Raw genomic sequence first — 27,742 nt, 5'->3', positions numbered from 1 at the left:
TCCGTCTCCTACAATTACCTATAGCTACACATACATTCACTCAAAAGTTGCACTCACACTTGCCCTCTGTGTCTTTCAGTGCCTATTGACGGTTACCTCCTGTATGTATCTCGTATCTTTTTCTCTCTCACTGTCTTTCTACCTCTGCCTGTCTTTCTTCTATCTCTGTCTCCTACAATTACCTATAGCTACACATACATTCACTCAAAAGTTTCACTCACACTTGCCCTCTGTGTCTTTCAGTGCCTACTGACGGTTACCGCCTCTGTGTGTCGTATCTTTTTCTTTTGACCTCTGCCTGTCTTTCTTTGTATCTCTGTCTCCTACAATTACCTATAGCTACACATACATTCACTCAAAAGCTTCACTCCCACTTGCCCTCTGTGTCTTTCAGTGCCTATTGACGGTTACCGCCTCTATGTATCTCGTATCTTTTTCTCTCACTGTCTTTCTACCTCTGCCTGTCTTTCTTTGTATCTCTGTCTCCTACAATTACATATAGCTACACATACATTCTCTCAAAAGCTTCACTCACACTTGCCCTGTGTCTTTCAGTGCCTACTGACGGTTACCGCCTCTATGTATCTCATATCTTTTTCTATCTCACTGTCTTTCTACCTCTGCCTGTCTCCTACAATTACCTATAGCTACACATACATTCACTCAAAAGTTTCACTCATACTTGCCCTCTGTGTCTTTCGGTGCCTGTTGACTGTTACCACCTCTATGTATCTCATATCCTTTTCTCTCTCACTGTCTTTCTACCTCTGTCTATCTCCTACAATTACCTATAGCTACATATACATTCACTCAAAAGTTTCACTCACACTTGCCCTCTGTGTCTTTCATTGCCTATTGACGGTTACCGCCTCTATGTATCTCGTATCTTTTTCTTTCTCACTGTCTTTCTACCTCTGCCTGTCTTTCTTTGTATCTCTGTCTCCTACAATTACATATAGCTACACATACATTCATTCAAAAGTTTCACTCATATTGCCCTCTGTGTCTTTCGGTGCCTATTGACCGTTACCACCTCTTTGTATCTCATATCTTTTTCTCTCTCACTGTCTTTCTACCTCTGCCTGTCCGTCTCCTACAATTACCTATAGCTACACATACATTCACTCAAATGTTTCACTCACACTTTCCCTCTATGTCCTTCAGTGCCTACTGACAGTTACTGCCTCTGTGTATCTCATCTTTTTCTCTCTCACTGTCCTTCTACCTCTGCCTGTCTTTCTTTGTATCTCTGTCCCCTACATTACCTATAGCTACACATACATTCACTCAAAAGTTTCACTCCCACTTGCCCTCTGTGTCTTTCAGTGCCTCTTGACGGTTACCGCCTCTATGTATCTCGTATCTTTTTCTTTCTCACTGTCTTTCTACCTCTGCCTGTCTTTCTCTGTATCTCTGTCTCCTACAGTTACATATAGCTAAACATAAATTCTCTCAAAAGCTTCACGCACACTTGCTCTGTGTCTTTCATTGCCTATTGATGGTTACGGCCTCTGTGTATCTCATATCTTTTTCTCTCTCACTGTCTTTCTACCTCTGCCTGTCTGTCTCCTACAACTACATATAGCTACACATACATTCACTCAAAAGTTTCACTCACACTTGCCCTTTGTGTCTTTCAGTGCCTATTGACGGTTACCGCCTCTATGTATCTCATATCTTTTTCTATCTCACTGTCTTTCTACCTCTGCCTGTCTTTCTTTGTATCTCTGTGTCCTACAATTACATACAGCTACACATACATTTACTCAAAAGTTTCACTCCCACTTGTCCTCTGTGTCTTTCATTGCCTATTGACGGTTACCTCCTCTATGTATCTCATCTTTTTCTCTCACTGTCTTTCTACGTCTGCCTGTCTTTCTTTGTATTTCTGTCTCCTACAATTACCTATAGCTACACATACATTCACTTAAAACTTTCACTCCCACTTGCCCTCTGTGTCTTTCAGTGCCTACTGACGGTTACCACCTCTGTGTATCTCGTATCTTTTTCTCTCTCACTGTCTTTCTACCTCTGCTTGTCTGTCTCCTGCAATTACCTATAGCTACACATACATTCACTCAAAAGTTTCACTCACACTTACCCTCTGTGTCTTTCATTACCTACTGACGGTTACCTCCTCTATGTATCTCGTTTCTTTCTCTCTCTCACTGTCTTTCTACCTCTGCCAGTCTTTCTTTGTATCTCTGTCTCCTACAGTTACATCTAGCTACACATACATTCACTCAAAAGTTTCACTCACACTTGCCCCCTGTGTCTTTCAGTGCCTACTGAAGGTTCCCAGCTCTGTGTATCTCATATCTTTTTTTCTCTCTCACTGTCTCTCTACCTCTGCCTGTCTTTCTTCGTAGCTCTGTCTTCTACGATTACCTATACCTACACATACATTCACTCAAAAGTTTCACTCACATTTTCCCTCTATGTCTTTCATTGCCTATTGACGGTTACTGCCTCTGTGTATCTTGTATCTTTTTCTTTCTCACTGCCTTTCTACCTCTGCCTGTCTTTCTCTGTATCTCTGTCTCCTACAATTACATATAGCTACACATACATTCACTCAAAAGTTTCACTCACACTTGCCCTCTGTGTCTTTCAGTGCCTACTGACGGTTACCACCTCTGTGTATCTCGTTTCTTTTTCTCTCTCACTGTCTTTCTACCTCTGCCTGTCTGTCTCCTACAATTACCTATAGCTACACATACATTCACTCAAAAGTTTCACTCACACTTTCCCTCTGTGTCTTTCATTGCCTATTGACGGGTACCGCCTCTATGTATCTCATATCTTTTTCTCTCTCACTGTCTTTCTACCTCTGCCTGCCTTTCTTTGTATCTCTGTCTCCTACAATTACATATAGCTACACATACATTCTCTCAAAAGTTTCACTCACACTTGCCCTGTGTCTTTCAGTGCCTATTGACGGTTACCGCCTCTATGTATGTCGTATCTTTTTCTCTCTCACTGTCTTTCTACCTCTGTCTGTCTTTATATCTCTGTCTCCTACAATTACCTATAGCTACACATACATTCACTCAAAAGTTTCACTCACACTTGCCCTCTGTGTCTTTCAGTGCCTACTGACGGTTACCACCTCTGTGTATCTCATATCTTTTTCTCTGTCTTTCAACCTCTGCCTGTCTGTTTCCTACAATTACCTATAGCTACACATACATTCACTCAAAAGTTTCACTCACACGTTCCCTCTATGTCTTTCATTGCCTATTGACAGTTACCGCCTCTATGTATCTCATATCTTTTTCTCTCTCACTGTCTTTCTACCTCTGCCTGTCTTTCTTTGTATCTCTGTCTCCTACAATGACATATAGCTACACATACATTCTCTCAAAAGCTTCACTCACACTTGCCTTGTGTCTTTCAGTGCCTATTGACGGTTACCGCCTCTATGTATCTCATATCTTTTTCTCTCTCACTGTCTCTCCACCTCTGCCTGTCTTTCATCGTATCTGTCTCCTACAATTACCTATAGCTACACATACATTCACTCAAAAGTTTCACTCACCTGCCCTCTGCATCTTTCACTGCCTATTCTGTCTGTCTCCTACATTTCACTACACTTTCTTGTGGCATTTTTTTAAGCACTTATTGTGTGCCAGGCCCTGTTCTAAACGCTGGAGTTGACAGAAGTTACTCAGGTTGGACACGGTCCCTCTCCCACCTGGGGCTCACAGGCAACCCCCATTTTACAGGTGAGGTAACTGAGGCACAGAGCAGTGAAGTGACTTAGCCAAGGTCACACAGCAGACACACGGCTCAACCCAGGTCCTTCTGACTCCCAAGCCTGTGCTTTATTCACTAGGCCGTGCTGCTTCTTATGGCCTTAAGTTCACTTTATTCATTCAGTCTTATTTATTGAGCACTTACCGTGTGCAGAGCACTGGACTGAAGGCTTGGGAGAGGACGATACAACAGTAAAGAGACACATTCCCTACCTACACCGAGCTTACAGTCTAGAGTTCACTGACTTAAACCCATGTGAGGACGACACACAACCTTCATTCATTCAATCGTATTTATTGAGCGCTTACTGTGTGCAGAGCACTGTACTAAGCTCTTGGGAAGTACAAGTTGGCAACGTATAGAGACGGTCCCTACCCAACAGCGGGCTCACATTTTCACTCACACGCTGTTACTTTCCGCGTCATTTCTGTCTCGGCGCGTCTTTCTCCATTTCTCTGTCCCGTGTGTCTCTCTTACATTTCCATTTAGCTGCACTTGACTCACTCCAGAACACACGGTCACTTGCCCTCCGTCTCCTAGCTTTGCATTTAGCTCCACTTGGGGCACACCGAATTAAACTCTCCTCCCTCAAGAACACAGCCACCCGGGGACAACACACCCTTCCCCTCTGTCCCTTTGTGTCTCTGCCTGCTTGTGTGTCTCCTAGATTTAGCTACATTCAAGGATACACCCACTTGTACGATTACATTCACACGCAAAAGTTTCACCCACACTGGCCCTCTGTCTCTTTCAACATCTATTCTGTCGTTCTCTGTCTCTCTCCTCCATTTTAGCGACACAAACATACCCACTTGAGGACAATACATACTTCTATACGTACATTCGCTCACAACCGTCTCTCCTCTCTCTCAACACACCCGCTTGTACGCGGACAGTCACGCTTGGAAGTTTCGCTCATGCTGGCCGCTCGTCTCTTTCAGTGTCTATTCTGTTCTCTCTCTCCTACATTTAGCCACCCAAACATACCCACATGAGGACAATACCCGCTTTGATGCATACATTCACCCAAAAGTTTCACAGTTGCCCTCTGTCTCTCCTACATCATCAATCGTATTTATTGAGCGCTTACTATGTGCAGAGCACTGTACTAAGCGCTTATTTATTTAGCCACACTTCAGGATGCTGAATTACTGTCTCAAGACGGCGCACACATCTCCATGCATACACTCACACTCCAAAGTTTCACACACTTGCCCTCCGTCTCCTTCAGGGTCCCTGCCTGTCTTTCTACCTCTCTTTCTCCCCTACATTCCCACTGAGCTACACTTGAGGACACCCAATTCAAACTCCCACTCAAGCACAATACACACCTGCCCTGTCTCTTCCTTGCCTACGTTTTCATGCAGCTACATTGAAGGAGACTGAATTAAACTCCCTCGAACACACCCACCCGCGGACAACACACTTGTGCGTGCATTCGCCCTCAAGGGTTTCACTCACGCCGGCCCTTGGGTTGTCAGCAGAGACAGAGGGCAACACACTTGTGCGCACACTCAAAAGTTTCACTCACCCTTTCCCCTCCGTCTGCCTTTCTGTGTTGCGTACACTTAAGGACACTGACAGACCCCCCAACACACGCGTCTCTGCATACGTTCACACACAAACCAGTAAGGAAGGTCACGCGAGGCCCAGCAGCACCTCAGCTCACGTCCACACTCCAGGATGTAACACCACTCACGCGGCTGTCATTCAGAGGACGTCACCCAGCGCCATCACTTACGTCCACTCAACGGGTCACCCGCTCTCGGCGACCCACTCCCCTTCAGCTTCACTCAGTGGAGCGCGAGCTCGACGCGACTTCCTCCCGAGGAAACCCCCCTGCAGTGAGAAACAACAGGGAGCTACAGTCGTCTCGGCCGCTCGGGGACACGCTCAAATACTCCACTCGCGCTTACACGGCTAACTCCTTCGGGGACGACGACTCCTCCAACTCTACTCGGGCCTCAATCGCTCACACCCCTCCCTCTCCGCGCTCTCACTCGGTCACTCCCTTAACTCTCCCTCTGCAGCGAGAAACCACACACACACGGAGATACGGTCTCATCCACTCAGATACTCCACTCGCGCTTACACGGCTAACTCCTCCTTCGGATCTACATGTCTCAATCGCTCACACCCCCCTCTAAGCGCTCTCAGTCGGTCACCCGCCTAACTCTCCCTGAAGGAAGGGCCCTCACAAATACACGCACCCGTCCTCCCGCGGAGCCTCAGTGGGTGAACCCGGCCCCCCCCCCCCCACCCCCGACAGGCGGTGAAGTCCAAGACGGGCCCCGGGGAGCACCTGCGCAACTCGCTGTGGCACACGGGCGACACGGGGGACCAGGTGCGGCTGCTGTGGAAGGACTCGCGCAACGTGGGCTGGAAGGACAAAGTCTCCTACCGCTGGTTCCTGCAGCACCGGCCGCAGGTCGGCTACATCAGGTACGGCCGGGGCCCGGGGGGGGGACCCGCCGGGGGCGGTGGGCGACGCGCGGGACGGAACCCGTCCGACCCGTCCGCGTCCGTGTCCGCCCCCCCCCCCCCCCCCCCCCCCCCCCCCCAGGGTACGTTTTTACGAAGGCTCGGAGCTGGTGGCCGACTCGGGGGTGACCATCGACACCACCATGCGCGGAGGCCGGCTTGGGGTCTTCTGCTTCTCCCAGGAAAACATCATCTGGTCCAACCTCAAGTACCGCTGCAATGGTGAGGGCGGCGGGCCCCCCTCCGCCCCGGGGCTGGGGCCGCTTTCCCCCAAACCGAGGCCGTCCCCGGGGGCTCCCGTGGCCACTGTCGGCGGAGGGAGCCGCCCGCGTCGACTTTGGAGCCGTGACCCTTCAAGGGGTCCGACCCTGGGCTAGGCGCGGGGGTGGATTCAGCCCGACACGGACTCTCTTCCCCGCGGATCCACCTGCTCCCTCCTTTTGGGATCCAGAAAGCCTCCCTCCCCTGAGTATCCGGGCCTGTGCTCTTTAGGGTAGACCAACCAACCCTCCCTCTCCTTTCCAGACACCATCCCAGAAGATTTCCAGGAATTCCAGACCCACCAGTTCGACCGTCTGGACGACTAGGAGGGCGAGGACCCATTCTCTCCCCGAAGCACTCGGTCTGTCTGTGTGTCGGTCTGTCTTTTAGACTGTGAGCCCACTGCTGGGTAGGGACTGTCTCTATATGTTGCCAACTTGTACTTCCCAAGCGCTTAGTACAGTGCTCTGCATACAGTAAGTGCTCAATAAATACGATTGATGATGATGGACCCGGCCGCCCAGAGTGACGACTCCTCACGGCTTGAGGCTTCACGGGAAATAAAAGAGGCGACGTGACGGAATCCTTGCTAAAATTTCGTGCGGGGGGCCAACTCAGACTGGGTGGGTGGGCACACCTGGGCGCTCATTCTCCTCCCGTGGGAGCAGCTATTCGGTGTGGGCCCAGCCCACGTCCATGGCTTTGCAGGGGGGCACAGCCAGGCTCCTGGAGACCCCCGACTTGGGGGGCTAAACAGTGGGGCTGGTTTAGGCAGAGGGGGAAAAGTCCCAGCTGCGGACACAGTGGGGATATAAGAGCAGAGCCCCCGGGTGGTGCCAGGCCTGGCTCGAAGGAAGCAGAGGCTACTTGTTTTAATCCCTCCTCTGCACAAAGAGGTAAGTTCAATCAATCAATCAATCAGTCGTATTTATTGAGCGCTTACTGTGTGCAGAGCACTGTACTAAGCGCTTCGGAAGTACAAGTTGGCAACATATATAGTCCCTACCCAACAGTGGGCTCACAGTCTAAAAGGGGGAGACAGAGAACAAAACCAAACATACTAACAAAATAAAAGTTAAAACGAGAGGGATGACGACTTCCCCCGGCCCGGGCATTCCTGTCTCAAAAGGAATTTTTCCTGCTGGGCTTGCCCACGTGGGCGCTCAGCCACACTCACCTGTGCGTCCCCCGGGGCTCGAGGGCTCCCTCCGGGCCAGCGTCCCCCCGACGTGCTCCAGCCCCCCGCATCTGAAACCAAAGCGGGGCGGGAGAGAATGGGTAAGGGTCAGGGCCTGTCGGTGTCCCAGGAGAGCCCAGCAGCCGGCTCCTCCCGCCACGGGGCCCAGGCTGAAACCCGGTGCTTTTCCTGGTGCCCGAGACAAGGGTCTGGGCGGTCGGAAAGGAGCGGGGCAGCCGTGGCCAGCGTCTCCCCCTTCTCCATCGGCTGCAGCCCCGGCCCGCGGTGTTTCCCACCTAAAAACAACCTAAACCGCAAGCAGCCCCATCCCTGGCTCGGCCCCGGACCCAGAGTCAAACCCCGGCTCCGCCAATTGTCAGCGGTGTGACCTTGGGCAAGTCACAACTTCTCTGGGCCTCAGTTCACTCACCTGTAAAATGGGGATGAAGCAATCAATTATATTGAGCGCTTACTGTGTGCAGAGCACTGTACCAAGTGCTTGGGAAGTCCAAGTTGGCAACATATAGAGACAGTCCCTAACCAACAGTGGGCTCACACTCGAAAAGGGGGAGACAGAGAACAAAACCAAACATACTAACAAAATAAATAGAATAGATATGTACAAGTAAAATAGAGTAATAAATATGTACATACATATATACAGGTGCTGTGGGGAAGGGAAGGAGGTAAGATGGGGGGGATGGAGAGGGGGACGAGGGGAAGAGGAAGGAGGGGGCTCAGTGTGGGAAGGCCTCCTGGAGGAGGTGAGCTCTGAGTAGGGCCTTGAAGGGAGGAAGAGAGCTAGCTTGGCGGATGGGCAGAGGGAGGGCATTCCAGGCCCGGGGGATGACGTGGGCTGGGGGTCAATGGCGGGACAGGCGAAAACGAGGCCCGGTGAGGAGATCAGCCGCGGAGGAGCGGAGGGTGCAGGGGCCCCATGAAGACTGTGGGCCCCAGGTGGGACAATCTGATCACCTTGTATCCTCCCCAGCGCTTCAGAACAGTGCTTTGCACATAGTAAGCGCTTAACAAATGCCATCATTATTATCGGAGTGGGGAAACCCACCGAGACACACAGCCTCGAGGGGAGCTCCGACCCTCCGCTTCCCGGATCCAGGAGAAGTCATCCATCGATTCTGATGTTCCCAGCACTGATCCAGGATAGACGCCCCCATCACCACCGACTGACCCAGCATAAACCAGCCCTCTCCCCACCTCTCCCCGCTTTACTGGCAGCCGCCCCCCTCGTCCCACACCCGTCCCAGACCCCACAGTCCTCACCTTCTCGGAGTCTCCTCGGCCGGAAGCCACTCCATCCTACGGGCGAATCCGGGCCGCCTCATTTCTCCATCCCCGGGCCGCAGCGCCGCCGGAAAACCGGCGCCGCTCCTCCATGCGACGTCAGTGAACGCGCCCGCTCAGGCCTCGCTTGAAGCCGACAGCGAGGCACACTTTTCACACTTCTTGAAACGCCCCGACCTTGGAAGTTTCACCTTAAGTGACCCCCGCCCCCCCGCCTTATCCTCTGCTGAAAGGAAATTCCATTGCCAGGAGAGGGAGGAAAAAAAAAGATGCAAATATATTCCATTTCAAACTTTATTAAAATGGGTCGTTAGGAATGTCTAAACTTTAAATCTAAAGACAGGTCTAGGTTCCGGACGCTTGATAGAAAAGTTAAAAAACAAACCAAAAACCCAAGCTGGGCTCGTTATTCCAGGGACCAACAGTCGGGACAGAAGGGGGTCGGCTCGGCAATTGGAATGACCGCCTGACCACCCCCCCTCCACCCAGGGTAAAGGAGTCTCACCTTCTGGGCCTTTTAGAAAGGTAACAAACTAAAAAAACACAACCACCTGCAGGAGTCACATCTCAAGCTACGGGGAAATCTTGTGCAGCTGTTTTGGTAAATAAAGTCACATTTTTTACCTTCCTTGATAGGTGGGGGGGGAAACATCTACTTCTCATAAATATCCTCTGAAATCATATATTAGAATCTGGCCAAAACTCACCCGCACGGGCTGCCGGGGCCCATGGTAGGAGACGTGGGGGCCTCAGGCCGCGGGCCTCCCCAGGATTCACCTCCACCAACGGCTCCACCGAGGGAAGACTCTTTGGTTAGAAACGCAACACCCACCCAGCCCCCCCGGAGCCGGGGGGGGGCCCAAAGCGCTCCGTGGATGCTCCGGATGCCCCCCCCAGCACCGAGGGGGGAGGTGAAGGGGGGAAAGGAGGGGAGCACCGGAAAGAAAACTTTGGGAAGAAGGCACTTGGCCGCCTCAGAATTCCCGGTGGGGGACGGAGAAGTTTCCCCGGTGTCTCCGCAACCCCGGCCGAAGATGAAGCCTTGGCCCTCCCAAGGCGGAGCTTACTTAGTCACACGTTGGGACTTCAGCAATTTGGAGGGGCTAGGGGGGAAAATAACCCAGCTGGGGACGGTCTGAGACCCATCCGGGGGGAAAGAAGGGTTCTGGGAGGGTCTGGCCGCCCAGTACCTGTGCAGGGACCCCCCGCGACCTTGTTCCTCACTAAGAGAACCTAGTCTGATCCCCCCAGCCCAGTCCGTGCCTGCCTGCTCATCTATTTGGCCCCGGTCCTGACCGGCCCCGCACCCGTTTCAGGGCTGGAGGGTGTCGGGGCCAACCCAAGATGGGGTGGCGGGGTCAGACAGAGCCGGAAGCCAAGTTGGTCTGAAATAGAGTCCCAGCGGCCCTTGAAGCACCAATGTAAACTCCCAGAGAACAGAAACACAAACACGCGATGCGCCCCCCCACCCCTACCAATCCCCAACCCCAGGAAAGGGAAGACAGAAAAGGCAAGAATTGGGGGGCTGGGGGGGGGGAACCACAACACGGATGGACAGACGGGCGGAGGAGCGAGGGGACAGGATGGCCTGGGACCACCCTGCCCCGGGCCACACAGCCAGTGAAACGCCAAGACGAGAGCCCGACACAAAATGACGTAGAACAACCGGGCGGCCGTGGATCCCCTCCGACCTGCCGACACCCGAAAACGGCCCCAGCCCGGGGGACCCCGGCGGCAGGGTGACCTCGGGCGAGTCACTTCACCTCTCTGGGCCTCCGTTTCCTCCCCGCCGAAGCAGAGGGAGTCAACGCAACTCTACCGAACCCTTCCGGGCACCTGAAACAGTGCTCTGCACACAGTAAATGCTCGATTAAATACCACCGACGGGCTCTCTACTCTCGGATGTGGTGGGGATAAGTTGAGATGAGTAGTACAGGTGGGCTTTAAGGGGGGGACAAAAAAGGCCCGTAAAAACGTGAGGAACGATCCATCTTGGCTACCTCCACCCCGACTCCCTCCTGCCACCCACCCACGCCTACTCCGGCAGGAAGCCACCAAATTACGCCAAAAAGCCCGGCCCCAGGAGGCCCCGCGCGGACACCTCTCAAGGGGCGTTCGAGAAAAATAGGCACCACTCCTCTCTCCAGCCCGACGGACGTGGGAGGCTGCCCCGTGGCCGGGCTGGCGAGGTTGCCCGGGCGGACGCCCTTGGGATTCAGGCACAAACGGTGTGTGGGAAGAACCGGTGGCCAGGCGACCCGGCCCAGTCACCCGGCTGGGGGGAAGGGGTGGAACCGACCAGAAGGCCCGGCGTGCGGCCGAGAGGCAGGGGCCGGGAGCGGGAGTCGCGGCTGGGGGCCGTGCCCCATTCCCGGAGAGACGGGTCCTCTTTGCCCGACGTCCACCCGGGACGAAGCGGCGGGAGGCCCGGCGGGCCCTCGGCCCCGGATTTCCGGCCCCCGACCGAAGGCCGGCCGGCCGGCGGCGGGGGTCGGGGGGACGACGGGGTCCCGGCGGGCGGGGCCGCGTCAGACGGAGAACTCTCTGGTCGGGCAACAGAGCGGGGCCGTCAGGGTCCACAGGTACAGCCCGACGCACACCCAGCACGACGCCATCTTCACCCAGAAGATGGACCAGCTCCCGGTGAAGAACTTCTCGATGTGCGCGCTCTCGTAGCTGTCGGGACCCAAAGGGGCCGGTGGGCTCTCCGGCCCCCGCGGCCCGGCCCCGCGGCCCCCCCCCGGGGGACCCACTCACTTGAACCAGTTGGTGACGGTCATCATGACGTACAGCGAGGCCAGGAAGAAGACGAAGTGGAAGTAGGCGTAGCTGTACACGGTGCCTTTCTTCTCGTCGTAGATCACCTGCTGACCTCCCTTCTTCACGTCTTGCTCCGACGCGTCTGCCAGGGCGAGCCAATGTGGGAAATGGGATCGCCCTCCTGCTGGCCGGCTGGGACCCCCAGCCACGGGAAGCCCAACCTGCTCGGCTCCTCTCGGCCCCCATCCCGCCAACGCCCCTCCGTGCCAAGCGCATCTCTGCTCTGCTCCCCCTCGGGTCGTTCCTCCGCCCCTCTTCCCTCCGGGACCTCCGGTCCGCTCCCCTCGGCCCCCAGAGCTCACAACCCCACCCCGATTCGGGGTGGGGAGGAAGGGTGGGCTGGATAGGAGGGAGATTGGCAGCGCCAGCTCCCTGCCCACCCTTCCTCCAGGAGGGCAAGAGCGCCAAACTTTGGGCTCAGCCTCCCCCTGAGCGCCTGCCAAACACACTCTGCCCATTTCTCCTCAGCCACGCGGAGCCCGAGCCCCCCTCACGGGGAAACGGACCACCAGGCGGGACCCCCACTCGTTCGTCCCAGCGCACAGCGCTTGGCACAGGATCCCCACGTACAAAATGTCATAATAGGGGGCAGGCAGGTCGGTGGTCCAGCTGTGCGGATCTGCGGGCCCCCCTGCCCCCAGGGCCCACTCACCATCTCCATCAGGGACGAAGCAGAAGCAACAGCGAGCCACCTGCAAACCACACCGCCACGGTCACCCGGGTTTTCCCTTCCTCCCCCGCTCCTCCCCTCTCCGACCTGGCCCTTCCCGGCCTCGGGGGCCGCTTCGGAGCCGGGGAATCATCGCAATCGTTTCATTCGGCCGCAGGGAGAGAGTGGGGGGCACGGAGCGGGCGCCGACAGGTCTGGCCTGGGAAACTCGTCGGCCACTCAGGAGAGGGGGCGGACGGTCGGCGTGGGAGCCCACCGGACGGCCCTCCCGATGGGGATGATGAGGACCGCCCCCCGTCCCCTGCAGCGGCCCAGCGGGACCCCCACATCAACTCACTTCAGTCTCAGGTGCGGCGTAGCGTCCCCGCAGGGCCTCCGAGCTGGACCGGGTCGTCGAAGTCAAGCTGGGGACAGAGGTGGCCGCCTGAGAACGACCTCCCCGCCCCGCTCCCTCGGCATCACGGGGATGCTCGCGCAACCTGATTTCCCCGGACTCTCCCTCCTGGCTCTCGAATTCGCCGCCGCGGCTCCAGGCCCGTCTCTTCAGAGACTTGGGAGGCAAGCTCCTCGCCACAAGCGCCGACGCCAGGATTCAACTGAGAAACCCAAGGCCGGCACCACCGCCAAAACGACGTCGCCTGGAGCCAGGTCCCCGCCGGACTCAGGGAACCTAGCAAGGGGCCTCTCTGGAGAGACCCAACTTCTCCGTACATACTTGGAAGAAGTAGTAATAGTAGTAATAGTACTATAAATTCATTGTGGGCAGGAAATGTTTGTGTCTATTGTTGCATTGTACTCTCCCAAGCGCTTAGTACAGTGCTCTACTCCCAGTAAACACTCAATAAATACGAATGACTAGTAGTAACAGTCTTCATTAGGTGCTTACCACTTGCAGAGCACTGGGCAAGAATACACCGAGTAGCTATGTGGCCTACTGGATAGCGCACAAGCAGGGGAGCCAGAGGGGCCTGGGTTCTAATCCGGCTCCACCACCCATCTGCCGTGTGATCGTGGGCTTCTCTGGGCCTCAGTTACCTCATCTGGAAAAGGGGGACTAAGACCGTGAGCCCCACGTGGGCTGTGTCTCACCTGATGAGCTCGTGTTTCATTCATTCATTCAATCGTATTTACTGAGCACTTACTGTGTGCAGAACACTGGACTAAGCGCTTGGAAAGTACAAGTTGGCAACATATAGAGACGGTCCCTACCCAACAGCGGGCTCACAGTCTCGTATCTATCCCAGCGCTTAGTACAGTGCCCAGCACACAGTAAACACTAAGCAGATACCATAAAAAAATCTACATGAACGAAGCTGCGCCTTACTCTCTATGTGTTATTCCCAAACACCGGTCCTCTGCCAAGCTGGCAAACCGACTGAGTAGAGTGGCATGGATGTTTGCCCAAGAGGGCAATGTCCTCTCTTGGCCCGAGAGTGGCGGAGTGCCAGGGGAGGGAGGGCGTTGGTTCCCCTCGGCCCCTGGGCCTCTCGCTGTCACGTCAGCCCGCCCTACCCTGCGCGGGGCTGGCGGACAGTCGGCCAGCAGGTTTCCATTGGGCGCTGGGCCCAGAAGGGCAGTGGGGAATTAGGGAATGTTCTTCCCGCCTCGCAACTCGGACTGGACGGAATGCCAGCGGCCTCGCCACCCACAACAGCCCTGCAGCCTCACCGTCCATCCCACATCAGCCGGCCTCACTATCCAGTCCAGGCCACCGGCCTCACCGCCCGCAACAGCCTAACGGCCCCCGACGTCCAGAACGGGCCACCGGCCTCACCGTCGGGTTCAGACCGCCTGCCTTACGGTGCCACTCCGGGCCTTTGTGCCATTTGCGGTTTCGTGACTTTCCGGCTCTGCCGTCGAGGGGACGCGACGACACGTCCCACGGGCCGTTAGCCAAGGGGAGCGGCAGCTCCGGCCCCCAAAACTGGCAGTGGCCGGCCCGGATGGAGCTTGCCACCTTGTGAGAATCCCAGCTCTGGGGAGATGGGGGGTCCCCAGCCGCCGAAGACCAACCCCATCCAGGAGCCGCTCAAACAGCTGGCCAAGCCCAGCCCTCTGACACCCATTTCAACCGAAACGTGTCAGTTACGGGCCCCTGGCCAAACTCCTTTAACCTCGAATTCCCATCCATCCGGCGGTTACTCGGCGCCGAACCCCTTTCCGACGTCCACCCCATACGTAATCTCCCTCCCTCTCCATAGGGTTTCTCCGCGAACCCAGCCTAGAGAAGAGTCGAAAACGGAGGGAGGAACTATGCTATCAAACCCTCGAGGGCAGGGAGCACTTCCAGCTCTACTGTACGCTCTCAGGCATTTAGTACAGTGCTTCGCACACTGTAGACCCTCAACAAGACCACGGTTTCCTTAGCTCTTTGAGACTCTTCCTCTCATCTCTTCTAGAGAGACACCGAAGGAAGCGACTTTGACTCTGTGCGGTTGCCACGTGGCTTCACACCCGCGTTCCTCTGCTGAGGTGAGCTTCATCCCTCGCCCGCTCCGCCCTCTTCCCCGCCCCCCTCCCGCTATCCGTCTGGGATCTCCCAGCCGCCCGCCCCGCTGCCGCGAAAGGAGGCCGGGGCTTACCAGGAGTACAGGATGCAGCAGAAGAGGAGCGTGGTGCCCAGGCCGGTGACCAGGTTTTCGTCGGTGTGGAACTCCTGGCTGAAGTCGGGCACGCAGATGGTGATGTTCTTCTGGTCCTTGCCCACAACTGGAAAGGCAGAAGAGGGTGGGCCCCGTCCGTCAGTGCCGCCACCTGGGCGGGACTCCCAGTACCCCCTGCAGCAGGTGGGCAGAGGCCAGGTTGATTTCTGGTTCTGCTACGGGACCCGGAAAGGCGATGGCATCCCGGGCCGTTACGCGGAGACGGGCATTCTGGGCTAATCCGGTGCCGGGGCCTCTGAGTCCTCTAGTGCGTGGGAGGGGTGGCACCTGGTGGGTTCAACCCCCACCACCGCCCGCAGCCTGCTGGCCGCACAAGCTTGGGGGTGGGCAGGTGGGAGAGCCACGGGCAAGGGTCTCTCTAAAAGCTTCTGATGACAGAGCCACAACCCCGGGTAAGGGAACGCAGGTGAGGGGGTAGGTCTCGGGAGAGGCAAAGCTCCCCGCCATGGGGATCCCCAGGGCTTCTGTTCCCCTCAAGAAGCAGGATCAACCAGTGAATGCTATTTATTGAGCGCTTACTGTGTGCGGGGCACTGTACTACTACTACTACTAAAGATGAAGGCATTTGTTAAGCGCTTACTATATGCCAAGCACTGTTCTAAGAGCTGGGGGACACACAAGGTGATCAGGTTGTCCCACGCAGGGCTCACAGTCTTCACCCCCATTTTACAAATGAGGTCACTGAGGCTCCGAGAAGTGAAGGTCACACGGCAGACGTGTGGCGGAGCCGGGATTTGAACCCATGACCTCTGACTCCCAAGCCCGGGCTCTTACCACTGAGCCACGCTGCTTCTCTGCTACTAAGCACTTGGGAGAGCCTGATATAAGGGTTGGTAGGCGTGTGCCCTGTTTCCAATGAGCTTACAGCCCGGAGGGGGAGACTGATATTAACACGAATAATGCATGATAATTTAAAGACCTGTACATAAACTCGGCCGGACTGAGGGTGGGGCAAATGCCAAAAGTCCAAAAGTCGCAGATCCAAATGCGCAGGTGACGCGGAAGGGAGAGGAGCCGGGGAAAAGAAGGCTTCATCGGGGGAAGGCCTCCGGGAGGAGATGTCACCTCAATAATGCCTGGAAGGTAGGGAGGGTGGTGGTCTGGGCTGGATTCATTCATTCCATCGCATTTATTGAGCGCTTAACTGTGTGCAGGGCACTGGACTAAGCGCTTGGGAAGGACAAGTTGGCAATGTAAAGAGACGGTCCCCACCCAACAACGGGCTCACAGTCTAGAAGGGGGAGACAGACCATGTGGACAGGTGTCAAGTCATCAGAATAAATAGAAATAAAGCGAGATGCACAGTCTAGAAGGGGTCACAGTTTAGACGGAGAGCAGCGTGGCCTAGTAGCTAGAGCCCGGGCCCGGGAGTCAGAGGGTCATGGGTTCTAATCCCGGCTCTGCCACTTGTCTGCTGTGTGGCCTTGGGCAGGTCACTTCACTTCTCTGGGCCTCGGTTACCTCATCTGGAAAATGGGGATGAAGACTGTGAGCCCCATGTGGGAGAAGGACTTTGTCCAACCCGATTTCTTTGTATCCACCCCAGCGCTCAGTACGGTCCCCGGCACCCAGTAATTGCTTAGCGAATACCACAATTATTATTATTATTATTATTATGGAAAGGGAGGGACTTCCAGATTAAGTATGGGTGGACGTCGGAGAGGGATCGGCGGCGACCGATGAGATTAGGGAACTGTGAAAAAGATGGTGCTAGAGGAGGGAATTATTGCGGGCTGGGAGTAGCGTAATAATAATAATGATGGCATTTATTAAGTGCTTACTATGTGCAAAGCACTGTTCTAAGCGCTGGGGCTGCTATAAGGTGATCAGGTTGCCCCACGGGGGGCTCACAGTCAATCCCCATTTTACAGATGAGGTAATAGGCACAGATAATAATAATAATAATGTTGGTATTTGTTAAGCGCTGGGGAGGATACAAGGTGATCAGTTTGTCCCACAGTCTTAATCCCCATTTTACAGATGAGGTAACTGAGGCCCAGAGAAGTGAAGTGACTTGCCCGAAGTCACACAGCTGACAACTGGTGGAGCCGGGATTTGAACCCATGACCACTGACTCCAAAGCCCGGGCTCTTTCCACTGAGCCACGCTGCGTAGTGAGGTTAGGTAAGAGGGGCTAGTTGATTGAGTGCTTTAGAGTAGAAAGTAAGGATAGAGAAGCAGCGTGGCTCAGTGGAAAGAACCCGGGCTTGGGAGTCGGAGGTCATGGGTTCGAATCCCGGCTCCACCACTTGTCAGCTGTGTGACTTTGGGCAAGTCATTTAACTTCTCTGGGCCTCAGTTACCTCATCTGGAAAATGGGGATGAAGACTGTGAGCCCCACGTGGGACAACCTGATCACCCTGTATCCCCCACCCGGTGCTTAGAACAGTGCTTCGCACATAGTAAGCGCTTGATAAATACCAATATTATCATTATGCGGAGGTGGATGGGCAACTAATGAAGGTTCTTTAGAAGTGGGGAGACACGGACTGAACTTTTTTGTAGAAAAATGATCCGGGCAGTAAAGTGACCTATGGGCTGGAGTGGGGAGAGGCAGGAGGGATGGAGGTGAGCGAGGAGGCTGCTGTAGTGATCAAGGCAGGCGAGGAGCAAGTGCTTGGGTTAGTGTGGACAGGGAAGGGTGGATTTTCGTGCTGTTGTGGAGGTTGAGCTGGCAGAATGTGGTCACGGACTGGATACGCAGGTTGCATGAGAGAGACGGGTGGCCCAGTGGCTAGAGCACAGGACTGGCAGTCAGAAAGTTCTCATCCTGGCATCGCCGTCTATCTGCTGAGCAAGTGGGCAAGTCATCAATCAATCAATCAATCGACCGTATTTATTGAGCGCTTACTGTCATCTGCTGCTGGTGCCTCAGTCACCTCAACTGTAAAATGTGGACACGGACTGCGTCCAACCTGATTGGCTTGTCAATCACTCGTTCATTCGTTCAATCGTATTTATTGAGCGCTTACTGTGTGCAGAGCACTGGACTAAGCGCTTGGGAAGTACAAGCTGGCAACATACAGGGACGGTCCCTACCCGACAACGGGCTCACAGTCTGGTAAGATGTCACTGGAACACTCAAAGGGCTGTTATGGGATTGGAGTATGCTTTGAAGTTATCAACACTTACAAGATCTAGGGGAGGGCACATCATATTTGATTTCCCCTTTGCGAGCGCATTGTCATTTACATAAATGTGTCTTATCACATACCATATTTACTCACATCATTACCCCACCTTTCTTTTATAATTTTTGCCTCACATGGCGTGCAGAGCACTGTACGAAGCCCTTCGGAGAGGGCACTACAACAATATAACAGACACACTCCCTGCCCACAGCGAGCTTATAGTTTAGATGGGGAGACAGACATTAATATAAATAAATTACGGATACGTCCATAAGTGCTGTGGGGCTTGGGGAATAAAGAAAGGGAACGCGTCAAGGCGACGCGGAAGGGAACCGGAGAAGAGGAAAAGAGGGCTTAATCAGGGGAGGCCTCTTGGAGGAGATGGGCCTTTCATAAGGCTCTGAAGAGAGGGAGAGTGAATGTCTGATATGAAGAGGGAGGGCTTTCCAGGCCAGAGGCAGGATGTGGTCAAGAGGTCGGCGGTGAGACGGGGAGATTGAGGTACAGTGATGGGGCGAAGTGTGCGGGCTGTGCTGTAGAAGGAGAGAAGCGAGGTGAAGAAGGAGGGGCAAGGTGATTGAGTCCTTTAAATTCTACCCCAGTGCTTGGTATAGTGCCTGGCGACTAGTAAGTTGTTAACACATACCATATATATATATATATATATATATATATATATTAAAAAAAAGGAGTACACCAAAGTTACGTATGGGCTTTGAGACAGGGAGGAGAGTGGTCCTGTCTACAGGACGTAGCTAATCTCCCACCACCACCATCACCCCCAACCGATCTTCTCCAGGCTCCCGAACTTGGTTCCCCCGACCGGGGTGCGCCAGGCGGGGAGTGGAGCCGGGCCCCGGCGTGTCATCCCTTGAACCCCACCGTGATGGGCATTGAATGACAGAGTCAAGGACCAACTGTGGATACCGTAGGCAGCCGTGCCCTCCTCCGCCAGCTGATATTTGTTTGGGCGGGCTGTGGCTCGGAATGCCCTGGGCTTCACAGACCCACAGACCTTTCTATCACCCTCACCTCGACAAAACCCCACGATCTGGTCTGAGGCGCACCGACTCGGGTTAAAAATAAGAGTGGGCTAGGACGATGTTTTGCTGTCTGGACTGGCTGTGGACTTCGTGGATTCTACTCGGGTCCAGACACCAAATATAATCCCAACTATTTAAAGAAGTTCAGAAGGCAAAAAAAAGCCATGAAAGAAGAGCTTTAAGGCAGCTTTGAAATGGAAAGCCCGAAGGTATTTGGGCTTGGGCTCTCTAGACCCTCATTAGAGTGTAAAGTTCTCGGTGGGCAGGAGCTGTGGCTCGCTCTGCTGTTGTGTGCCCAAGTAAACTGAATTTATTGAGCACTGACACTGTGCAGAGCACTGTACTAAGCGCTTGGGAGAGTACAATACGACAATAAGACACATTCCCCGCCCACAACTAGCATAGTCTAGAGAGGGAGATAGACATTACTAGAAAGAAATACATGATAGATAGGGACGTAAGTGATGTGAGTGGGAGATGAATAAAGGGAGCAAGTCAGGGCGACGCAGAAGGGAGGGGGAGAAGAGGAAGAGGGGGGCGCTTAGTCAGGGAAGGCATCTTGGAGGAGATGGGCCTTCGATAAGGTGAGGGTCATTTTCTGTTGGACACCAGGAGGGAGGGCGTTCCAAGCCAGAGACAGGACTTGGGCGAGGAGGTCGGTGGCCAGATAGACGAGATCAACGTACGGTGACTAGGTTGGCATCAGAGTCAGTAGACATCCGATCAGATACCCTAACTGCCGTTTCTACCATCTGGCAGAAAGACCACAGGCCTGGGAAGCGGAGGACCAGGCCTCTGCCATAGGCCTGCTGCGTGACCTTGGGCAAGTCACTTCTCTGGGCCTCAGGTTTCTCATCTGCAAAAATGGGGACTCACTGCCTTTTCCCCCCACTTTAATAATGGCATTTATTAAGCGCTTACGATGTGCAAAGCACTGTTCTAAGCGCTGGGGAGGTTACAAGGTGATCAGGTTGTCCCACAGGGGGTGGGGGCTCACATTCTTCATCCCCATTTTACAGATGAGGGAACTGAGCCCCAGAGAAGTGAAGTGACTTCCCCTAAGTCACACAGCTGACAATTGGCGGAGCCGGGAATTGAACCCATGACCTCTGACTCCAAAGCCCGGGCTCTTCCCACTGAGCCACGCTACTTCTCAAGACTTAAGACTAGGAACTGCAAGTGGGACAGGGACTTGGCACATAGTAATAATGATGATTATTATTAGGTTTTGGTTTGAGATCCCAGGAAAGGGACAGTGGGAACTTTCTTTGCACTGTTCCAGGCTTTTCCACCACAAACCCCACCCCCACCACAACGTGAGTCATTTGAGGCGAAGGCATAACCAGAGTGATCACTGCCTGTCCGCGATGGTGATGGTTCTCTTGGATGAGAGGGAGGGAGAGGAGGGGGGAGAGAGAGAGAGTGAGATAAAACAGAGAGAGAAGAAAGGACAATTATTTTTTTCTTTTAGAAGGCCTGAATGCCTTCCTTCATCCATCTCTACAATAAATACCATTGATGGACTGACTATTCTGCCAGAAAACTGCTGAAATGAATACGACCATTTCACTGGATTTTTAGAGAGGAGAGAGCTTGCCTGATCCAGTTTTATTCAGCCTCGTGAAGCCTGGCCAAGAATACTATCCAGCACATTACAGCGCTCCGCCTAAAGTAAGGGCTCAATAAATACCGTCGATTGACAAGACTGTAACCTCCGGGAGGGCAGGACCCGTATCTCTTATTTCTGTGCAAAATCCTCAAGCCTCTGGGTTCAGCATTCACTAGCAGCTGTTGATGATGGTGGGGGGTGTGTGTGGAGGTGACATTTAGAAGGGAATTTCCCATAAAAGACTCACTTATTTCTGCAGGTTTGCTGGACAGCGCGGAGAAGGTGAGGTACATGACGTAGCAGCTGATGAGCCCCGACTGCAGTAGGCCGGAGTGAGGCTGTCCTGTGAACCAGAGGGAATCGGTCTTGAAAAGACTCAAACTTTTAAATCATTACATCGAGAAGAGAGTGTACTCTTTGGAAAGGGAGGGGGGGGGGGGTGGTTCCTAAATTCCAAACTGGAACGTACGGCCGGGGCCAGGCCTCTGAACTTTGAAATTTGGGAGTTCCCTTTACTCCAAGGGTCAACACCATCTCCATCTCCCTGCCCCCTACAGTCTCCCTCAGTCTCCCTCCCTCATAAACTCTCTCCTTTCCTCCCTCACAATCTCTCTCTTTCCCTCCCGTCTCCCTCACCCCCCCGCCTCATATGGGCTCCCTCCCTCACAAACTCCCTCCTTCCCTTTTAGTTTCCCTCCCTCCCTGGAAATCTCCCTCCCTCGGAAGGTAGAGACTCAGGATCTCTTGGGAAATTGGACTTTCCTGTTGCTGCCGCTCTCCACAACCAGAGGCCACCTGGATTCAGGCAACACGCGCTCGGCTGTCAGTCGAGCGGAGGTTTCCGGGAAAAGCCAAGGACAGTGCGGAGCCAGGTTGTCTAGCCCGTAAGCTCCTTGCGGGCGGGCAGGGATCCCGCCGCTTCCGCCAGTGGGCTCTTCCAAGCTCTCGGTACAGTGCCCTGCCCACAGCGTGCGTTCGATCGGTTCCACGGCTCGGGTGATCAATGGGAGGGTCGGGTGGGTGGGCTTACGTTTCTGGATGCAGGGAGTGACGGCCACGGCGGAGACGAGCAGGCAGAGGCCGCCGTGGACGCCCAGCAGGATCTTGTTGTACTGGCAGCCGTCGGGGCGGGTGTAGAACACGGCCATCAGGGCCAGGGCTCCCACCGCCACCGAGTACAAGAAGAGGGTCACCAGAGCCAGAGCCGCGTACCATAGCTTGTTGTGTGCCGTGCCCGCCATCCTAAGGGAAGGAGGGGACATCACTCACCGCTCTGACCACATTTTCTGAGCCCCCAAAACGCCCTCCTCCCGGGGGATCCGACGGGGCAGGGGCCGCCTCTCTGTATCCGGGGCTTGTTTTTTTCGAGGCTGGGGTGGACTGGGTACGGTCCGGGCTACGAGGAGGCCCGAGCCCCCGCCGTGACCGTGGGACCCTTCTCAGCCAGGCAGACTTAACTGGTCCGTGCCTCGGTTTCCTCATCGGTAAGTTGGAAATGAAATGTCGCTTAGCCCCTGAGTCCCATGTGAGACAGGGAGTGGCACCCTGGCAACTAGCGGTTAGAGCCCTGGCCTGAGAGTCAGAAGGATCTGGGTTCTGATCCTGGCTCCATCTGTGTATGACCTTGGGCAAGTCGCTTCAGTTTTCTGGGCCTCAGTTCCCTCCTCTGTAAAATGTGGATTAAGACTGTGATCCCCATGTGGGATAGGGACTCTGTCCAGCCTGATCTGCTCAGTATAGTAATAATAATAAAAATGGTATTTGTTAAGCGCTTACTATGTGTGAAGCACTGTTCTAAGTTCTGGGGGGGATACAAGGTGATCAGGCTGTCCCACGGGGAGCTCACAGTCTTAATCCCCATTTTACAGATGAGGTCACTGAAGCACAGAGAAGTTAAGTGGCTTGCCCAAGGTCATGCAGCTGACAGGTGGCAGATTAGAACCCATGACCTCTGATTCCCAAGCCCGTGTTCTTTCCACTGAGCCACGCTGCTTCTCTATAGTATAGTGGGCTTAAATAATAATTGTGGCATCTGTTAAGCGCTTATTTGTCATAAGAAATAAGATGATTATTATTATTACTGTTATGGTCTTGTATCCCCAGCGCTTTCCCGCCCCCCGCCCAGCCCCGTACCAGTTTTTATTCCATCTGTGGGCGAACTCCACCAGGAGGATGAGCTGGATGGCGATGAAGAGGAACCCGCCCGCGGCCCCTACGTAGCGCCAGGCTGCAGGGGCGGGAAGAAATGGAAAGCGGATCAGGAAGCGCGGGAAAAGGACGTGTCAACCGACCCTGCTGTACTGTATGATGCTTCCAAGGGCTTAACTCGGCGCGCTGCACAGAGTCGGTGCTGCTCAGCGAATGCCAGCGGTTGACTGGGCGTCGGGCATCCGTCGGGCTGCTTTAGTGGATCCCGGCATTTATTCAAGCGCTTAGTACAGTGCTCTGCACATAGTAAGTGCTCAATAAATACGACTGATCGATTGATTGATTCAGGGCTTACTCTATGTCAAGCACTGGGCTGAGCACCGTGCACGGTATAAGATTATCAGGTCAGACGCTGCCCCTGCGGGGCTCTCCATCGTGGAGAAGCAGTGTGGCCTAGCAGACAGCTCAGAGCTTGGCAGTCAGAAGGCGCTGGCCAGGGCTGCCACCTGTCTGCTGGGAGACCTTGGGCAAGTCATTTCACTTCGTGCCTCAGTCAGCTCAGCTGTAAATGGGGATTATTCACTCATTCACCGAGTGCTTACTGCGTGCAAAGCACTGCACTAAGTGCTTGGGAAGTGCAATTCGGATTAGGATTATGAGGCCCATGGGGGACTGGGACACCGACTGACGTGATTAGCTTGTCCCTATGCCATTAAGAACGGTGCCTGGCACGAAGTAAGCGCTTGACAAATACCATAGAAACCCAAACGTCCAGCAGCCCTCAGAGGGCCGACCACCACGAAGGGCGGAGCAGCGAGGAGGCCCACCCAGCCCAACGCGTACCGTCCAGAAAGGTATCCTGGTCCGGGATGAAGAACGCTCCAGCACACATGGCTGTCAGAAGCAGAAGTTTAAAGAACCAGAAGCTGAGGGAGAAAAGGGAGAAAGGCTAACGGGAAGGCTGCCACAGAGATGGCATCCCCCCGCCCACCCTGACACATCTCATTAAACCCCGGGATCCATCCCAATCCCCAGCTTCCTGCCCAAAGGAAAGGTCTTGCCTCGTCGAAAGGACCGTCGATTGTCCGCTCGGTAGCCTAGTGGATACAGCCCAGGCCTCGGAGTCGGAAGGACCCCGTCTCCACCACTCGCCTGCCTGTGTGACCTTGACTTAACCTCTCTGGGCCCTCAGTTCCCTCATCTGTATAATGGGGATGAAGACTGAGCCCTACGGGGGATGGGGACTGTGCCTGACTGCTTACTACAGCGCTGGGTGCATAGTAAGCGCTAACGAGTCCCATGATTCGTTATGGGACGGGGCGGACGGGGTGGGGGGAGGCCAAGAGCGGACCGGCCCGCGTTTCACGGAAGGCGGGAAAAGGAGTCCGCCCACACTTACCCGTTGTGGATGTAGGCGCGGAAGTTCTTGCTGGTGTTGATTCCGAGGGTGAGGAGGAAGAAGAGGAAGAAGAAGCAGGCCATGCCGAAGCAGACTCTGTAGACGGCCGAGTAGCCCACCAGCTTCTCACAGGTGTCTCCGGCCTGGATGCCCTTGCAGATGTCTTCGTAAAACGGAATCTGATGAGGGAGCGGGGAGAAGTCACTGATATTTTCTGACGGGGCTATGACGCTCGGTATGACGGGGAGGCCACGTTGTGGGTGGGGAACGTGTCGACCACCTTGTCACACTGGACTCCCCCAGGTGCTTAGGACGTGCTCGATAAATTGGCTGAGGCTGACCCGGTGCCCCCGGATCTGAGAGCTCTAATCCAGCGGGGGCTGAGAATGGATGAATCGATGGTGAGGGGTATCTGGGCCTCAGTTCCCTCATCTGTAAAATGGGGATGAAGCCCGTGAGCCCCCTGTGGGACAACCTGATCACCTTGGTTCCCCCCCAGCGCTTAGAACAGTGATTTGCACACAGTAAGCGCTTAACAAATGCCATCATTATTATTATCCCCATTTTCCAGGTGAGGTAACTGAGGCCCAGAGAAGTGAAGTGACTTGCCCGAAGTCACACAGCTGACAAGTGGCGGAGCCGGGATTTGAATCCACGACCTCTGACTCCACAGCAGCCCAGGCTCTTTCCACTGAGCCACGCTGCTTCTCTACTGTTATACAACAGTGTAACAGGCACACTCCCTGTCCACAACAAGCTTACGGTCTAGAGGGGGAGACAGATGATTAATAGAAATAAATCAATGACAGATATGTATATATGTGTTGTGGGGCGGCCGGGGGGGGGAAATGAATAAAGGGAGCAAATATGGGTGTCGCAGAAGGGAGGTGGGAGAAGAGGAGGGCTTAGTCAGGGAGGGCCTCAACGATGTGTATATATCTATAATTCTATTTATTTTGATGCTGTCGACGCCTGCCTAACTGTTCTGTTTTGTTTTGTTGTCTGTCTCCCCACTTCTAGACTGTGAGTCCGTCGTTGGGTAGGGATTGTCTCTATCTGTTGCAGAATTGTACTTTCTAAGCGCTTAGTACAGTGCTCCGCACACAGTAAGCGCTCAATAAATGACCGAATGAATGAGGAGATGTGCCGTCAATAAGGCTTTGAAGAGAGGGAGAGGAATTGTCTGTCGGATAGAGAGACACAGCGTGGGTGAGACGGACCAGATCCATGTACAGTGAGGAGGTTGGCGTAAGAGGAGCAGAGTTTGTGGGCCGGGCGGTAGTGCGAGAGTAGAAAGAGAAGCCGCGTGGCTCAGTTGAAAGAGCCCGGGCTTTGGAGCCAGAGGTCACGGGTTCAAATCCCAGCTCTGCCACTTGTCAGCTGGGTGACTTTGGGCAAGTCACTTCACTTCTCTGGGCCTCGTGACCTCATCTGTCAAATGGGGATGAGGACTGTGAGCCCCCCGTGGGACAACCTGATCACCTTGAAACCTCCCCAGCGCTTAGAATGGTGCTTTGCATGTAGTAAGCGCTTAATAAATGCCATTTTTATTATTATTATTATTATTATTAAGGTGAGGTAGGAGGGGCCTGGTGATCGACTCCTTTAAAGCCAACGTTGAGGAGTCTTTGTTGGAGAAACTGTTTCCCTTCTGTATCCCACTCCCCAACCTTCTCTGCCTTCAAGCCTCCTTTCCAAAGTCACCTCAATCACCCCGGAGGAAGACCGAAGAAGCCTAGTCCAGAAATATTCATTCATTCATTCAATCACATTTATTGAGTGCTTACTCTGTGCAGAGCACCATACTAAGCGCTTGGGAAGTCCAAGTTGGCAATATATAGAGACGGTCCCTACCCAACAGTGGGCTCACAGTCTAGAAGGGGGAAGACAGAGAACAAAACAAAACATATTAACAAAACAAAATAAATAGAATAAATATGTACAAGTAAAATAGAGTAATAAATAGTACTAATAAATACTCCCTGGAATGCCCCCCCCTCCCCACCTGTTTTTTTGAATGGCATTTGTTAAGCACGTACTATGTGTCAGACACTGTTCATTCATTTATTCATTCAATCATATTTATTGAGCGCTTCCTGTGCGCAGAGCACTGGACTAAGAGCTCGGGAAGTACAAGCTGGCAACATATAGAGACGGTCCCTACCCAACAGCGGGCTCACAGTCTAGAAGGGGGAGACAGACAACAAAACAAAACAAATAAATCAAATAAAATTAATAGAATAAATATGTACAAGTAAAATAAATAAATAAATAAAAGTAATAAATATGTACCAACATATATACAGGTAAATAGAAATTACATTGGCCGGGAATCGAACCAGGGCCTCCTGCATGGCAGGCGAGAATTCTGCCACTGAACCACCAATGCTCATAATCAAGAAACTGACTGCACAACCATTTATTATTATTATTATTAATAGTAATAATATTATTAATAATCTAATAGATTATTAGATAGAGGTCTAATAGATAGAGGTCATGGGTTCTAATCCCTGCTCCGCCACATCTGCTGTGTGACCCTGGGTAAGTCACTTCACTTCTCTGAGCCTCAGTTCCCTCATCTGGAAAATGGGGATGAAGACTGTGAGCCCCCCGTGAGACAACCTGCTCACCTTGTATCCCCCCAGCGCTTAGAAAAGTGCTTTGCACATAGTAAGCGCTTAACAAACGCCGTCATTATGATTATTTAGCGAGCACAAACAACGGCTCGAGTTTGGGGAAAGGACACGTAAATCCAGTTCCGCTGGAATTGGAGAAAAATTTGCCCTGGCCCAATATTTGCCGTTCCAAGTCCTTTCCCTGGATTTGAAAAAGAGAAAAAAGCATCACACTCATTCCTGAACCTGAAAAACATGGGATAAAGGGTGTGGCCTCCCCTCAGGGAGCAACTCGGAGAGACCGGGGGTCATCTCTGAAACCATGGATGGTCAAAGGCGGGCCGGGCCTCAGAGGACCTGCCAGGCAGAGGGTCCGTGGAAGACGTAAAAACCTCCATTCCCAGGAAACCCGAGATCCTAATAATAATTATAATAATAACAGGGATTTGTTACACACTTACTCCGTGCCAGGCACTGTTTTAAGTCCTGGGGTAGATACAAGCAAATTCATTCATTAATTCATTCAGTTGTATTTATTGAGCGCTTACAGTGTGCAGAGCACTGTACTAAGCGCTTGGGAAGTCAAAGTTGGCAACATATAGAGATGGTCCCTATCCAACAGTGGGCTCACAGTCTAGAAGGGGATGGGATTAGACAGCGTCCG

The 27,742-nt window shown here is 53.7% G+C and overlaps 2 protein-coding genes and 1 non-coding gene across 3 annotated transcripts in view; 1 reads left to right on the top strand and 2 right to left on the bottom strand.

Moving 5' to 3' along the window:
* Positions 1–7,073, top strand: part of THBS4 (thrombospondin 4) — an 86,322-nt gene extending 79,249 nt beyond the window's left edge. The window contains exons 21-23 of the mRNA XM_038765911.1: positions 6,026–6,198; positions 6,320–6,459; positions 6,763–7,073. Coding sequence (XP_038621839.1) covers positions 6,026–6,198; positions 6,320–6,459; positions 6,763–6,824 — 375 coding nt within the window. The 3' untranslated portion in view covers positions 6,825–7,073. The remainder of the gene's footprint in view (positions 1–6,025; positions 6,199–6,319; positions 6,460–6,762) is intronic.
* A 2,182-nt stretch (positions 7,074–9,255) lies between these two features.
* Positions 9,256–27,742, bottom strand: part of SERINC5 (serine incorporator 5) — an 81,563-nt gene continuing 63,076 nt past the window's right edge. The window contains exons 3-12 of the mRNA XM_038765921.1: positions 24,461–24,639; positions 23,905–23,987; positions 23,047–23,140; positions 21,944–22,155; positions 21,161–21,256; positions 15,050–15,176; positions 12,805–12,871; positions 12,450–12,489; positions 11,735–11,879; positions 9,256–11,653 (exon numbers count right to left, since the gene is read on the bottom strand). Coding sequence (XP_038621849.1) covers positions 11,506–11,653; positions 11,735–11,879; positions 12,450–12,489; positions 12,805–12,871; positions 15,050–15,176; positions 21,161–21,256; positions 21,944–22,155; positions 23,047–23,140; positions 23,905–23,987; positions 24,461–24,639 — 1,191 coding nt within the window. The 3' untranslated portion in view covers positions 9,256–11,505. The remainder of the gene's footprint in view (positions 11,654–11,734; positions 11,880–12,449; positions 12,490–12,804; positions 12,872–15,049; positions 15,177–21,160; positions 21,257–21,943; positions 22,156–23,046; positions 23,141–23,904; positions 23,988–24,460; positions 24,640–27,742) is intronic.
* Positions 26,779–26,849, bottom strand: TRNAG-GCC. Its single transcript has one exon. It is a non-coding gene; the product is annotated as a tRNA-Gly (tRNA).

The sequence above is a fragment of the Tachyglossus aculeatus genome, chromosome 23 (assembly GCF_015852505.1).
Source record: "Tachyglossus aculeatus isolate mTacAcu1 chromosome 23, mTacAcu1.pri, whole genome shotgun sequence".
Classification (NCBI taxonomy): Eukaryota; Metazoa; Chordata; class Mammalia; order Monotremata; family Tachyglossidae; genus Tachyglossus; species Tachyglossus aculeatus.
The sequence above is the reverse complement of the archived record's forward strand: the minus strand, read 5'-3'. Positions and strand labels throughout refer to the sequence as shown.